At 38.9% G+C, this 15,204-nt stretch overlaps 1 protein-coding gene across 1 annotated transcript in view; it reads left to right on the top strand.

Moving 5' to 3' along the window:
* Ppp2r3a (protein phosphatase 2 regulatory subunit B''alpha) overlaps positions 1-15,204 on the top strand; it is a 141,689-nt gene that overhangs the window by 61,106 nt on the left and 65,379 nt on the right. The window contains exons 3-4 of the mRNA XM_059268459.1: positions 1,145-1,411; positions 10,721-10,824. Of these exons, the coding sequence (XP_059124442.1) occupies positions 1,145-1,411; positions 10,721-10,824 (371 nt within the window). The remainder of the gene's footprint in view (positions 1-1,144; positions 1,412-10,720; positions 10,825-15,204) is intronic.

Raw genomic sequence — 15,204 nt, 5'->3', positions numbered from 1 at the left:
ACACCAGCTGAGTCCACAACCAAAGACTTGAAGGAGATGAGGGAAGTTGTGGAGGAAGCAGAGAACGGAAGAGATGCACCTGCCAATGGGAATGCTAGTGAGGAAAATGGGGAGCTGGAGGCTGACAAGGTAGATGAAGAAGAGGAAGAAGGTGGGTAGGAGGAAAAGGAAGAAGGTGATGGCGAGACAGAGGATGGAGATGAGGACGGCAAAAAGGAAAAGCTAAACTTAAGGCTATCTATCAGAGTCTAAATGTAGTCACCTTCTAGTAGAGGAGCGGGCTCTCCTGCCTATTGGGTAGTGCCACTCACAGATGACATGTACTCTCCACCCCCCCCCCAAAACCACAACATGAATTTACCACAGGGGAGGGGCAAAAAAGAACGAAAACTTCCAAGGCTTTTTTTTTTCCTAAAAATACTTCAAAAGGAAAAATTCGTGGCTCACACCTTTGATCCCAGTCCTTGGGAGGCAGAGGCAGGGAGATCTCTGAGTTCCAGGCCAGCCTGGTCTACAGAGTGAGTTCCAGGACAGCCAAGGTGATACAGTGAAACCCTGTCTCAAAAAACAAAAACAAACAAAACCAACAAAAAGTCTTATTCTAAGCATTCCAGTAACTTTTTGTGTGTATGTACCTAGCTGTACTATAAGTAGTTGGTTTGTATGAAATGGTTTTAAAATGCCAAAGATAAAAAGTTTTTTTTCTATGAAGTTACTGTTAGCCTGTTTGATATATGTGTGAAACATCTTCAACAATAAATCGGAATTTTATTTTATTAGTTCTAACAACAAAAACAATACACTTTAAGATCTTGATCAGCTGATATTGTTCTAGCTGATATTGCTCTTTGATTATCTTGAAATACTTGCCAACTGATAGATGAAAAAATTTAGTGTGGGATTTTTAAAACATAAATCTATGGGAACAAGTATTGGCAAACAATATGTTAATTTTTAATATGGAAAACATCCCCTAGAAACATGCTTATTGCCCTCTAGAATACTCTAAAGTGAGCTCTTGGTCTCTACTGTCTCTATTTGCACATTCTAGTATTTATACACAATTTCTTATTGCTGATGAGGACTCTTGAAAAATATATACTATTTAGAATTTTTGTATCTTATAATCACATTTTTCTTCCAGATTCAAAATAAACCAGAAAAGAAACCTGAAAAACCACTTCCATCTGCAGCTGTCCTTCCAAGTAGTCCCCAGCCTGTCTCCCCTACTCCTCATGTGAATGATGTTGTGACTACACCGTTGTCCATAAACATTCCACAGTTCTACTTCCCTGAAGGACTCCCAGACACTTGCAGTAACCACGAACAGATCCTAAGCAGAGTTGAAAGCGCTTTCATGGATATTGAAGATCAGAAAGCAGATATTTATGAAATGGGGAAAATTGCAAAGGTAATATAACTACTGAATTAATAATCTCCTTTCGCTAGCAGTGCCAGCATTATCCCTCTTCACTGCCTCTTTGCTCTGACTTTAAGCACAGGTTTTGCTTTTGGTTTTCTTATGATGAAAAATTATTTGATCCTAATACATCTAACAGTGGTCCTACTTCATAGAACTTTTTTTTTTTTTTAACCCTGGCTGACCTTGAACTCATTTTGTAGACTAGACTAGACTAGCCTTGGAATTTAGCACTTTTCCCAGGCTGTACTTTAAGAGGCTTAAGGTTAGAGTGGCCTGAGAGACACACAGAAGCAGATGGGATGTCAAGGAATTCCTGAGACCCCCATTTATACTTCCATGTGAAGGAATAATCTTAAAATTTGAAAACTAGTATTCTTTGAGATAAAGCCCTAACTTGTCCTCTTTGTATTTCAGTGCCTCCAGAGTCAGGCCCCAGAGATACTTTCTAGACTTTCTAGACTGCCTGATACCTGTTTGCTGCATGAGCCTGGCTCTCTTACCTGCTCACAGGTGTAGATGTAGTATGCTGCCCTACCTCTCCTCTGTGATGGATTTCCACTCCTACCAGCTTATCCAACATCTACTTTAAAGACTTCCCTCTCATCCTTTGCAAAAGTGTACTTTCTAATCATGTCCTGCCCTCTTCCCTAACTGATCCTGCTGAGCATTTGTGTTGCTGTTAAATGGATCCACAAGTAGGGAGATTTTTAAAAAGTGAAAAGTAATTTTTCTTCTTCTTTCTTCACCCTCTCCCCATGTCCGAACTTACTTGATAAGATGTTTCTAACACAAATCTCTATTCCAGAAATAAGAGCTTGCCTTTCTGCACTGTTTTACCTATGAGGAAAGTAGTCCCACAAGAACTTAATAGAAGTCCTAGAATGAGTTCATGTGAGGAAACAATTCCTCTAACTTCTAGTGTGGTGCTGTTTCTATTTACATTATCTCGATGAACATACACCAAATAAGCAAACTGAATAAATAGCCATCTAAATTAGAAGTTCTCTTGGGTTTCCTTACCCAATTCCCTGAGAGATAGCTATTGGGTTAGATGATAGACTGAAGATGGTAAATTCCCTGAATAGGCTAAAGCTACAGATCTAAATATAAAATACAAAATTTAGCAAGAATGAGTGAAATCTGCATTTGGAAGTAATTTGTTAAACCAAAACTAGAGACCAGGGGAAGTATCTATAGAGAAAGGGTTTTGAAGCATTAAAGATGCTAACCAGAAAAATACAAAAAGATGACCAGGGCCTGAGACAGGTTTCAGCAGCTACCACTAGACAGGTTAGAAGCAGTTAGAAAATGTCTACCTGATTAAAGCTAAGAGCATTTTTTATGGTCATTCCAGGAAAGCACCATGATCTACACTGGCTATAGATTAGAAAGTCAAAGTGCAAAGTAGGGCTAGGTTTGGGATAGGAGGGTCATCTGCATTAGCTCAGTTAACAGTCAAAAAAGTGTTTAAACAGGGCTAATTTGTAACACACACACACACACACACACACACACACACACACACACGTCTTCATAATTAAATTATTAGAACCACTCAGATTTTTTTATCAGCCATTCATTGCATAAGTGCCAAATGGTTATTTCTTAAGTAGGAATAATTTATAAAAGAGTTAGTTTTTAGAGCTGGAGAGATGGCTTAGAGGTTAAGAGCACTGGCTGCTCTTCCAGAGGTCCTGAGTTCAATTCCCAGCAACCACATGGTGACTCACAGCCATCTATAAAAAGATCTGGTGCCATCTTCTGACCTGCAGGAGGAACACTGTATACATAATAAATAAATCTTTAAAAAATAAAAAAAAGAGTTAGTCTTCAAATGGGCAGATAAGGAGAAATTGTCTCTGTTACAGGGTTGGGTTATATCTTTGTCTAGAGAACTATGGTGGTTTACATGAGATGTTCCCCATAGTCTTAGTCTCCAATTGATGAAGCTGTTTGGAAGGTTTAGAGGTGTGGTCTTGTTGGAGGAAGTATGTCAATGGAGGTGAGCCTCAAGAGTATCAACCCTTGCATCATTTCTAGTTTACTCTCTCTGCTTCCTGCTTGAGGTTCGAGATATACATTCTCCACTTCCTCCCTTAGCCACCATGCCTCCACTCTACCATCATGGACTCTTACTCCTCTGGAACCATAAGCCTTCTGTGAGTTGCCCTGGTCATGATGTTTTATATCACAGCAATAGAAAAGTAAGTAATACAGAAGCCTATCCCAGCAATGAGTACCTCAACCACAGGCCTGCAGCTTATCCTGTCTTGAACAAAGATTTCTGGAATAACTGTTCTTTGGAATATTCCCAACCCCTTGACTGAGGAGCCTGCTCGCCATATTCCTCACAGCCTACTGATCTGGCCCTCGTACCCTTGTACTTTATTTAGTAGCAATGTCCTGCTCCATAGCTAACTGTCCTGCTGGTCCTCCACAGATGCAATGAGAGGAAAGTAGAATGCCTTCTGAGCCCATATTATTCAAAAGACATGTAGACAGAGTGTAGTGAAGGCAGGGAAGGAGCCTTTGGTAGTGGGAGCCAAAGGAAGGACTTTACCAGTTAGACAAAGTGAAGATCAGTCCATATGTGGTATCATGGAAAGTTGCCTGTGTTGAAGCCAACACTGAAGAAGTTTTAAAAACAAGAGTATTTTCTTTTCCTAAATATCTAGTTAACTATTTACTGTTTAAGCTAATAATCGTATGGCACAGTAGCCATTTTACATATATATAACTAGATTAATTTGATGATAGCCCAAAATTCCATCTTTAGAAGCCAAATCTTTTTGTTAATTGCTCTTAGACATTAACTGTCAGCTTAGATAGCAAGATATACTGTTCCTTCTGTTAAAGAGTTAAAACTACAGTTGCATATAAAATGAGGGTGTGTATATATTTTTACTTCAAAAATTATTTTGAGTCAGACATGATAGCACATGCCTGTGATCCCATCATTCAGAAAGTTTGAGTGAGACAATCTTGAGTTCAAATCCAATGTAAGCTACAAAGCAAAACTTTGTCTCAAAAATGAAAGTTATGATTATGTTAATTTGTTTTGCTTATTTTATTTGTTCATTGGGACAGCTATAGGCCAAGCGGGATTGGATTTATCAGCTAATTTTATTAAACTTTGCCTCTTTATTCCTTAATATTTATTTTATTTGTTTGGTGTGTGTGTGTGTGTGTGTGTGCATGTGTGTGTGTGTGTCTGTGCGCGCACGCGCACACACACACATGTGAATGCCCACAGAGGCCAGAAAAAGGAGGGCATCAGATCCACTAGAGCTGGAGTTACAGGTGGTTGTAAGCCACCAAATGTGGATGCTGGGAACCAAACAAATCCTCTGAAAGAGCAGTTTGTTCGTTTAGCCACAGAGCCAACTCTCCAGCCCTGCCTCTTTATTCTTAAAACCACTTATTTGAAAAATTTGTATCTTCCAGCTACCTAATTTATGTAACCTAGCTTTTACTTGGCTCCAGTTTCTTAGCACTTAACTAAATATTATCTTCATTTTCAACACTCTTTACTTAGTGTCTTCTTTTGCCATGAGGCAGTCAACTGTGTCTCTAGCACTTCCTGCCCATTGTCCTGCAGCAGGTTAATGTAGGAGAGGGAGAAGAGAGGCTGCCCTTAACGAACATGGAGGGAGGAGATTGTAGGAGCAGTAAACAAATGTTTATGGATTCTTGCAGTTTATAAAAACATTTGGAAAACCAGTTTGTATTTGTAACCCACTCTTGGTGGTGCTTAAGTGTAGCTATAAAGACAGGAGTCAGTTTTTTAAGTGCATAGAAAACCATGTTTGTGAAATCAGCATCTGTTGGTATAGTTTAGCCTGTTCATCCTAGACCCTCACACAGCCACAGAGAACTTAATGTCCACTAATATCTCATTAAATTTTTAGTGTGTACTTTATAATTTTTTTCACATACCTTCAAGTGATGATGGGAAAAAAAATGAATAGAAATTAAACCTAACAGCATAGTATAGACATGGAAACTGAGCGACAGGAAGAAAAGCATTTGTCAGAGACAGGGTCTCTAGTGTAAAATTGAAGAAAAGAAGAAAACTCTCATCTGGATCATGCAAAGCTCTCCAGCTCCTTTCTTGGGGGTGGGGAGCGGTATATCACCATCTGGACTGATTGTGTCTGTGACTTATAAGGAGCACCTCTGTACTTACATCTCTCTCCTACAAAGTAGGATAAAAATAAAAATACCTGCTCTCTTCTGCATGGCGAATCATGTGAACACCCATTGAAATAATAGCCTTGAAACCACTTTTAAAATATTGAAAGAACATGACAGATATTAAATAATCTCCTGTGGGTATCAGAACAACCTTGTTTTAGATTCTTTTTGTTGTTGAGCCGTTCTTAGATTAAATTATAGGTGTTAGTCAAGTTTTCTTTACTCACATGACTTTAATTACCGTATTATTACTCTTGCTTCTTCTAAAGCTGTTTCCTAAATGTATTTCCTATATCATTTGTCACTTATTTTCTTCCTGAAACAAATGAGTCTTCACACTGGCTAATTCTCTCCTGTGTTACTCAAAACTCTGGTAGGTTCTCTCATATTTTTGTGACTTTCCAGGTCCTTACTGATCTCTTGGCTCCCTTTACCTTAATTCATTTACTTTCAACAAATGCAGCCAACCATGTGTTTCTTTAAAATAGTCATAGTATAGATCCACAGCCCTGCCATCATTCCATTTCCCATTTTTTTCCTTTGACAGTTGACTTCTAGGGCCTGATACCCTTATGCCACCTAACGCTTGAGTACTCAGGTACTATGAGAAAAGGATGATAACCTTTTCAAATGTATTTCAAGGCATTTTCATTGTTAAATTTACCTTTGGGGTTTTGCCTCTGAATCATAATGTGTCCCTATATTAATAATGTCTTGGTGACTTATACTATTCCTTGTGAACTGACATACCTGCACTTTAACAGCAGTCTTAGGAGAAAAGGTATTTTTTTCTCCCTTCACTTACAGACAGGACTGTTTCGTGTCTTTCTGCCTCATTTTCAGCCAGTAAATTTTTTTTTCTAGTCTGTGGTTTTTGTTTTTTTGTTTGTTTGTTTAAAATTCTTTTTCATGCAATATATTTTAATACTGTTTTTCCCTCCTCCAACTCCTCCCAGATCCCACCCCCAACTTTATGTGTGTGCTTGCTCTCTCTCTCAAATAAATACCTACACATACACAACGAAAATCAAAACAACCAACCAAAAGACCAATAAGACAAAAAAAAAAATGCTAAAAGGAAACAAAAAACTCACCACAAAAACAGAGGAGTTCATTTTGTGTTGGCCAGCTACTCCTGGGTATAGAGCTTGCTGTGGAGTGTGGTGGACATACCCAATGACATAGGAGAGAACTGGTTTTCCCTTTGCCAGCAGGTATCAATGGCAGATAGTTTCTTAGTTAGGGGTGGGACCCTGTGTCTACTTCCCCCTCTCAGTGCTGGGACCACATCTGACTTGAACATGTGCGGGTCTTGTGTATGCTGCCACAGTCTCTGTGAGTTCATATGTGCATCAGTCCTGCTGTGTCTAAAGACCCTGTTCCCTCAAAGTCATTCATTACCTCTAGCTCTTAAAATCTTTCTGCTCCCTCCTCTGTATAGATCCCTTGTAGCTAGAGTTTTCCTGCCTGGCTCACAGTCAGGACAAATCTCTCTCACCTGCCAGTCCCACAGCCTTCAGACCCAACCAAGTAAACACAGAGACTTATATTGGTTACAAACTGTATGGCTGTGGCAGGCTTCTTGCTAACTGTTCTTACAGCTTAAATTAATCTATTTCTATAAATCTATACCTTGCCACATGGCTTGTGGCTTACCGGCATCTTCACATGCTGTTTGTCATCATGGCGGCTGGCAGTGTCTCTCTGACTCAGCCTTCCACTTCCCAGCTTTATTCTCCTCCTTGTCCCGCCTACACTTCCTGCCTAGCCAATGGCCAATCAGTGTTTTATTTATTGACTAATCAGCAATACATTTGACATACAGACCATCCCACAGCAATCCCTGAGCCTTGAAAGGAGGACTTTGATGAAGATAGCCCATTTAGAACTGAGGGCTCCAAAGTCTCTCATTCTGCACATTGTCCACTAGTATTAATTCTCATCTACTGCAAGAAGCTTCTCTGATGAGGATTGAATGATGCACTGATCTATGGGTATAACATTATGTCATTAGGAATCATTTTATTGGTATGTTTCTTTAGCAGAATAATAGTAGTAGGTTTGAAAGAAAAGATCTTAACCCAAAGAGATGAAAGTTGTTTAGTGATAGAAGTTGCCCTATAAAAGGTGATAAGCATGCATCTCCTGAAGTTGGTGACTCTCCTGATTCTTGACCTCTTCTAATATTGAAAAATTCATGATCAACTCAAATGGCTAGAGTTCCAAACTCTTTCAAGCCACTTCTGTTTTGGCTTCTTTTTTATACTGTTGCTGTAATAAAGTGCTCTGACCAAAAACAACTTGGGGAAGAAAGGGTTTATTTGGCTTAAACTTCCAAGTCATAATTAATTCATCATTGAGACTCTTCAGGGCAGGAATTCAAAGCAAGCACCTAGAGGTAAGAACCATGAAGAATACTACTTGCTGCCTCACTGTCTGGTCAGTGTTCATCTGACTTTCTTATACAATCCAAGATCACTTGCCTAAAGATAGTGCCACTCTTAGTAGGCTGGGCCCTCCTTTATCAATTAATAATCAAGATAATCCCCCACAGACATGCCCACTGGCCAATATGATTTAAGCAATTCTTTTGTTTGTTTGTTTTTGTTTTTTTCGAGACAGGTTTCTCTGTGTAGTTTTGGTGACTATCCTGGATCTCACTCTGTAGACCAGGTTGTCCTTGAACTCACAGAGATCCACCTGGCTCTGCCTCCTGAGTGCTGGGATTAAAGGCGTGCACCACCACCACCCGTCCATGACTTAAGCAATTCTTTAATCAAGGCTTTCTTCTCACATGACTTCAGGCTGTGCCAAGTTAACAATTAAACCTAACTAGGAAAACTTACAGTTCTCTCTGTGCTTTGTATCTGTGGCTCTCCCACAGCCAAAATAAAGATGACTCATTTCTCTTTCCCAGCCAATAGCCTGTCACTAAGGCTACCTAGGAGCATTTCCTTAGAATCCATTGTGCGTAAAAAGAGGGACTGGGGTTAGGGAGGGTTGATTTAACAGTTTACCTACCCAAAGTATCTTAATTGTGAGCTTTGTACCATAGCAATCATAATTTCTGTAATAGACAAAAATCTCATGGCTGCTAAGCAGTACTATTTCTCGTTCTTGACTTCAGTAGAAGCTTTCAGCCTCTGGACTTAAGCAGTCTCAAATTCTGGTTATAAGAAACTCTAATCTGCAACATGTCACTGAATTTATTGGCAGGATTGAGTCTGCTGATCAGGCTGGCCAGTTATGTGTCACTGTCCTTACTCACTGTTCAATGTGTGTCTCTCCTGAAGTTTCATTCTCAGGCAATTCCCAATAAGAAGACTATTCAAGTAGCCATTGCTTTACTAGAACCACCACACTAGTTCTCAAGAAACCCTAAATTCTGTTCTGCTTGTGAAGTAACTTCATTGTTCCTGGGGGCAGCACTTTCTTGTTTCTGCTGTTCTGTTTTTACGTCCCCTGGCTTGAACCCTGCTTTCCACATCCTCATCTCTAGCATGAACTAGCATCAGTCTTGGAATCTCCCAGGATAGACAGTGTCCAACTAGGTATTCTTCAGGCTCCTATGAGAATCTCCTGTGCAGAGTTTCATACCAGGAGGAACTTCCACTAAATCCAAGGTAGATAGATATGTAGTCTACCTCCAAAGGAAACTCTTCCCTTTGCAGAACAATGATGTACAATCAAAGTATCTTTATCTTTTAACAAGATGTGACACCTCCTTCACAGAATTCTAGAATGGAAACATGCTTTTCATGTGTGTACAAAAATAGGAAGATTTGGACTCTTTCTCTATTAATATTTATGTGTTATTGATTATTGGAAATACCTTTCCCTCTAAGGAAAAATTGGTAATTTAGTAAGAACTCTTTCTTACAAAAGTAAATGGATACTATTTAATGATATTTTTAAATTAAAAAGCAGAACATTTTATTAGGAGAAGAAAGGTGGTGCTTTTTAGGGTTTTGAAGTTTTATTCTAAGTTCTTACTAAGATTTTTATAATGCATAGTTATTTGTGATAACCTTCTAACATAGAAGTAAATGGTAGCATTTTGTTTCTTACCTTTCATCTTTTGCTTGAATTATAATCACGTTAGTAGATTTGATAACTTTTCTTGCACAGCCTAGAATTTTTAGGAGAGGGGACTATCAAATCGTGTGTGTGTGTGTGTGTGTGTGTGTGTGTGTGTGTGTGTAGCATGCATTTAGGTGCAGGTGCCCTCTGAAGTCAGAGGTGTCAGATAACCTTGGAGCTGGAGTTGTAAAAAGTTGTGAGCCACTTTTACAGGTGCTGGGAGTCAATCTCTGAGCCTCTGCTAGAACATTATGTTTCTTAGCCACTGTGCCATCTCTGCAGTCCCTTTTCTAGTTTAGTTTTTTGTTTGTTTGCTTATTTTTGTTTTATAAACCTGTAGTTTCATAACAACATGTAAGGAGAAATAAGGAAGTTAATAGTAAAGTGTTTTAACAGCTAGTGACCTAGTAATAAAAGTGACTCCATTTTCTGTTCAAGAAATGAAGGACATGGGGGGCGGTGGTGGTGCACACCTTTAATTCCAGCACTCAGGAGGCAGAGGCAGGCGGATCTCGTGAGTTCGAAGCCAGCCTGGTCTACAGAGTGAGTTCCAGGATAGACACCAAAAACTACACAGAGAAACCCTGTCTCAGAAAAAAAAAAAAATATATATATATATATATATATATATATATATATATATATATATATATATGTGCGTGCGTGCGTGCGTGCGTGCGTGTGTGTGTGTGTGTGTGTGTGTGTGTACACAACCAGAAGTTTAATCATTTCTTTCTAGAAGGTAGAAAAATATATTATGTAAGAGTGGCAGGGAGAGATGCTGGTTTTCTTCAGCTATCATTGGGAGGGATAATTAATTTGGAAAAAAAGCTAAATGGCTTTCCACTTTCTTCAGTAAACATGTAGCCCTCTATTTGTTCTCCTGTTCTCCCTCTCCTCTCTCTCATTGACCTCAGCAGCCCTTTTATTCACTGTGGCATGACAGATAAAAGCCCATGTCTCTTCTTTTGGCATACCATCCCTTCCCTTCTTTTAGCTTACTCTGTATGTTTTTGTTTGCAGCTCTGTGGCTGTCCACTCTATTGGAAAGCCCCCATGTTCAGGGCAGCAGGAGGAGAGAAGACTGGATTTGTGACAGCACAGTCATTCATTACCATGTGGAAAAAGTAAGTATGTGAGCAGTCATTCTGAGACTAGCAAAGAATTGTATGGTCCTTAGAAATGGCATTTCTCATATTAGTTTATTTTCCTTGTATCTTACAGTTCAATAAGGAAAATTCTATGATTCATTACCATTTATACCCACAAGTTCTTTGCCACAAACCTTAGTCTTTTTTACCTTTAAATAATGCCAGATTAATTCCTTTAATCTCAGCACTGGGCAGGCAGAGGCAAACAGATCTGTGAATTTGAAGCCAGCCTTGTCTACATAGCTAGTTCTAAGCTAGCCAGGGCTACCTAGTAAGATCCTATCTCCAAAAAGGTGGAGGGAGAGGGGACTAGAGAGATAGCTCAGCTGTTAAGAGCACTGGCTGCTCCTTTAGATGACCTTGGTTTGATTCCCAGCACCTACATGGTGACTCATAGCAATCTGTATCCCAGTTCCTGGGGATCCAAAGCCCTTTTCTGGCTACCTCAGGCACTAGGCATGCATATGGTACATACAGACAAAAACCCCATACACATCTTTTTTTTAATTTATAATTTTGCATCTTTAAACAGTAAAGCAAATTTGCAAAAAATACTTTTTAAGTAACCTCTGATTTGATAGTTTCTTTCTTGGTTTTAACCTCTAAAACTAGAGACTCAGGATTTGAAACCAATAATGATGATAAAAGTAACTAAAGATTCTCCTTTAAGGGCAGAACTGTGTGTGTCACAAGAAAAACACATCTGCAGGCTGGAGAGGTGGTTCTGTGGGTAAGAATGCGAATATGAGGACTTGAGTTCAAATCTCAGCACCTACATAAAAAGCCAGGCATGGCTGTATGTACTTATAACCCAAACATTGTGGGATACAGGCAGATCCCAAGAGCTCATTGGCTGTTCAGCCTGGCGGAAGCTTAAAGCTTTGGGTTCAGTGACAGACCCTGTTTTAAAGAAATAAAGTGAAGAGGTAAAGACATAGAAAAGTATTGTCCTCTAGCCACCACAGCACACATGCACTTGTACCTGCACATCCCTATGAATGTACCATTCACACACACACACATACACACACACACACACACACACACACACACACACACACCAAAATAAAATTAGAAAAATATAGTTACAGTCTCAAATAATCCGATGGAAAATTATATCTGGTTGATTTATCAAAATCACTACATTCTTACAGATTTTAATCATCACTTTTTTGAGAGCTCTAGTTAAGGAGAAAAAGACTAGATTACTTACGAAATATTCTTGACTTTTAACATTCTGATAAATTATCTCAAATTCAAGCCCAATTTTTCTTTAAATCCCTTCCTTGGATGCTATTAGATATTGTTTTGTTTTATGGCAAGTATCATGTAGCCCAGGCTGGGCTCACTAGGTAACCAGTAATGACTTAGACCTTCTGACTTTGCTGCTTCCATTTCCCAAATTCTGGGATTATGCGGTGCTGGGGACTAAACCCAAGGCTTTGTGCATGCTAGGCAAACACTGTACCAACAGAGCTATGTTCTAGCCCCTAGGTGATATTCCTTAAATCACTAACTATTGAAAGGTGTGGCCTTACTGGAGTAGGTGTGTTCTTGTTGGCAGAAGTATGTCATTGTGGAGGTGGGTTTTGAGGTCTCATATATGCTAAAGCCACTCCCAGCATCTCAGACCACTTCCTTTTGCCTGTGGGATCAAAATGTAGTTCCTTTGCTACCCTCAACTCCTTCTCCAGGATGTCTGCCTGCATGCCACCATGATAATAATGGATTAAACCTCTGAAACTGTAAGCCACCCAATTAAATGCTTTCCTTTATAAGAGTTGCCATGCATGGTCTTGGTGTCTCTTCACAACAGTAGAACCCTAAGTCATTACCCAAAGGCTCTTAGTTGTGCATTGTTTGAAAACAAAATGAGTGATTAGTAAATGCATTCCTAGTTTTAAAACTCTAACAGTAAATCACATTTTTATTCATTATATGAGAACTAAAGTGGTAAGGGTGTGTAAGACACTACCAGTTAGTAAACTTCTTTAAAGAACTACACCCAAGCCAGAGGTTACAGTTTCTTCATGTTGTCCCGGTGGGGTTTAGCCATTGTGTTCCTGGAATGATTGAGTTGTCCAGATACCAAGGAATATAAGAGCCCTAGAAGAATCTCCACTATCTGAATGATACTACAAAGTCACTGGCCAACTTCTCCTATAGCAGAAAAAATAGCCTGATAAAATGTAAGGACTATCTTTTTTAAATGTATATATAAGTAGAGGTAAAAGTAAGAGAAGCTAGAAATAGCATGCAAAAAGAAAAAAGGGGGGAAAAGTACTAATGAGCAAGCCTAAACTAACAGAGGAAAAAAGCATTTGTCCTTAGGTGTTTTTTTATTACTATTAAAAAATATTTTGAGAATTTCATACACAAATACTATATTTATATCATTTCTATCCCTCCTTTGTGGGAGACCAGCTCCCACTCCCCCATCCCAGGGTACTCTTGAGGAGAGTGAAATGAGAAATACTTAGATAGAAGGATAGAGGGGAGAGAAACAGATAGAAACACAGGATAGCCTTGGGAGGGCCTGGATCCTTATCCACTGACCCCTTCTGTCTCTTCTAAAGGGCTATTTATAGGGATGCCAAGGGGTGAAGCAAAGACCTTCCCCTAGCTCAGCCAAATGTAGACCCTTCCAGTCACCTAGTAACTATGTACATGGTCAAGCAGTCCTCTAATGCAGCCCTGCATTAGAGCTCAGATCTTACTAGGAAACCTTCGTAGGCCTCCATAATTCCACCTTCTAGATATAATAAAGAGCCCCCCCCCCCAGGCCACTCAGATAGACTGTGCCTGTCTTAGGTCATTCTTCTTGAATAATCTTCTTTACCCATCATGGAGATATACTTTCCATCAAGCATACTCTCGCTTAGGTTGGAGGCTATCAAGATGAAAGTTGCCCAACTTTGACTACCAGCCTCTGGCAGGAGAGGGTACAGAGCTTAACTCAGCTTTTGCCCAGGTCCCTACTAAGAGCTTGCAAACATCCACAGCAATCTCCATAGCTGCCACACCTCCCAATATAGGAGTAGAGGATAATAAAGATGGAATATTCTTTTTGGAATGAGTCTAAGGTGATTATAGCAGTCTCAGCTGCACCAAGCCCTTTTCTAAATCAAAACTCTCTCCTAACAAATGTTCAATAAATTTTAAAGAGACTATTTTGATTTCCAGGAGAAAGCAGTCATTTCAGATCACTTCAAAGTATCCACTCAAGTAAACAAAAACTCATGCTAATTATAAAAACACTTTTAGCTATTTAAGAAGTTCATATATACATGTGTTCTTACCACACCAGTAGAATTTCTGTACAAACTCACTCAATTGTAGGAGGCCTACTCCCTTCTGAACAGAAACAGAAAGAGTGAAAACTACTAGGAAGAAGACAGAAAAGCTCCCCTTCACTTAAGTTTTACAGGAGTCACTGAGATCGTAAAATTATATTTTGGGCTATCATAAAAAGTTTTCAAATATATCTGAAGATAAAACATATTCCTTTGAAAATTTTACCTAGACATATATGGAGTAATAAAAACAATTTACACTTACATTCAATATTTACACGTTTTTCAAACGTACATTCAACATTTACTCTTTTTACAGACTTATATTCAACATTTACACATTTTACAAACTTGTATTCAAAAGGAAACTCTTTAGAACTATTTTACAAACTTTAGCACATATCTAGAGGAGATTTCTTAACTATTTACCAAACTTATATTCAAAAGGAAGCTCTATAGAACTATTTTACAAACATATTTAAAAGGAAACTATTAGCAACCATCTAGAAGAGATGTCTTAACTGAAATATTACATTTTCTTTTTTCTTTTTTTTTTTTTTTTTTGGTTTTTCGAGACAGGGTTTCTCTGTGTAGCTTTGTGCCTTTCCTGGAACTCACTTGGTAGCCCAGGCTGGCCTCAAACTCACAGAGATCCGCCTGGCTCTGCCTCCCAAGTGCTGGGATTAAAGGCGTGCGCCACCACCGCCTGGCTACATTTTCTTTTAACAAGACAAAGTATGCAGATCATTTCTAAAGTTCAGAGTTTATATCAGCTTTGATATTAATCTGAAAGTTTTCTTGAGAGTTTGAAGTCAGAGCCTAATTTATCAGTGGCTCTAAGCTTGACTAAGGGTAAAATTCCCTCTTCTTAATTTTTTAAAGCTGCTTTTTAAGATTATCATGAGCATTTCAATTATGACAATGTTTCTCTCTTGCTTTTCAAGCAAAACTTAAGTTTTTTACTTTTTTTTTAATTGGTCTGTACGTGTTTTCTATACTTAAAGCAATTTCCCAGTGTATGGACTGCTTTCTCTTGTTTTCTTAAGGGTTTCAAAATGACTTG

This window comes from Peromyscus eremicus, chromosome 7 (assembly GCF_949786415.1).
Source record: "Peromyscus eremicus chromosome 7, PerEre_H2_v1, whole genome shotgun sequence".
Taxonomy (NCBI): Eukaryota; Metazoa; Chordata; class Mammalia; order Rodentia; family Cricetidae; genus Peromyscus; species Peromyscus eremicus.
This window is presented reverse-complemented; position numbering and strand designations above follow the sequence as displayed.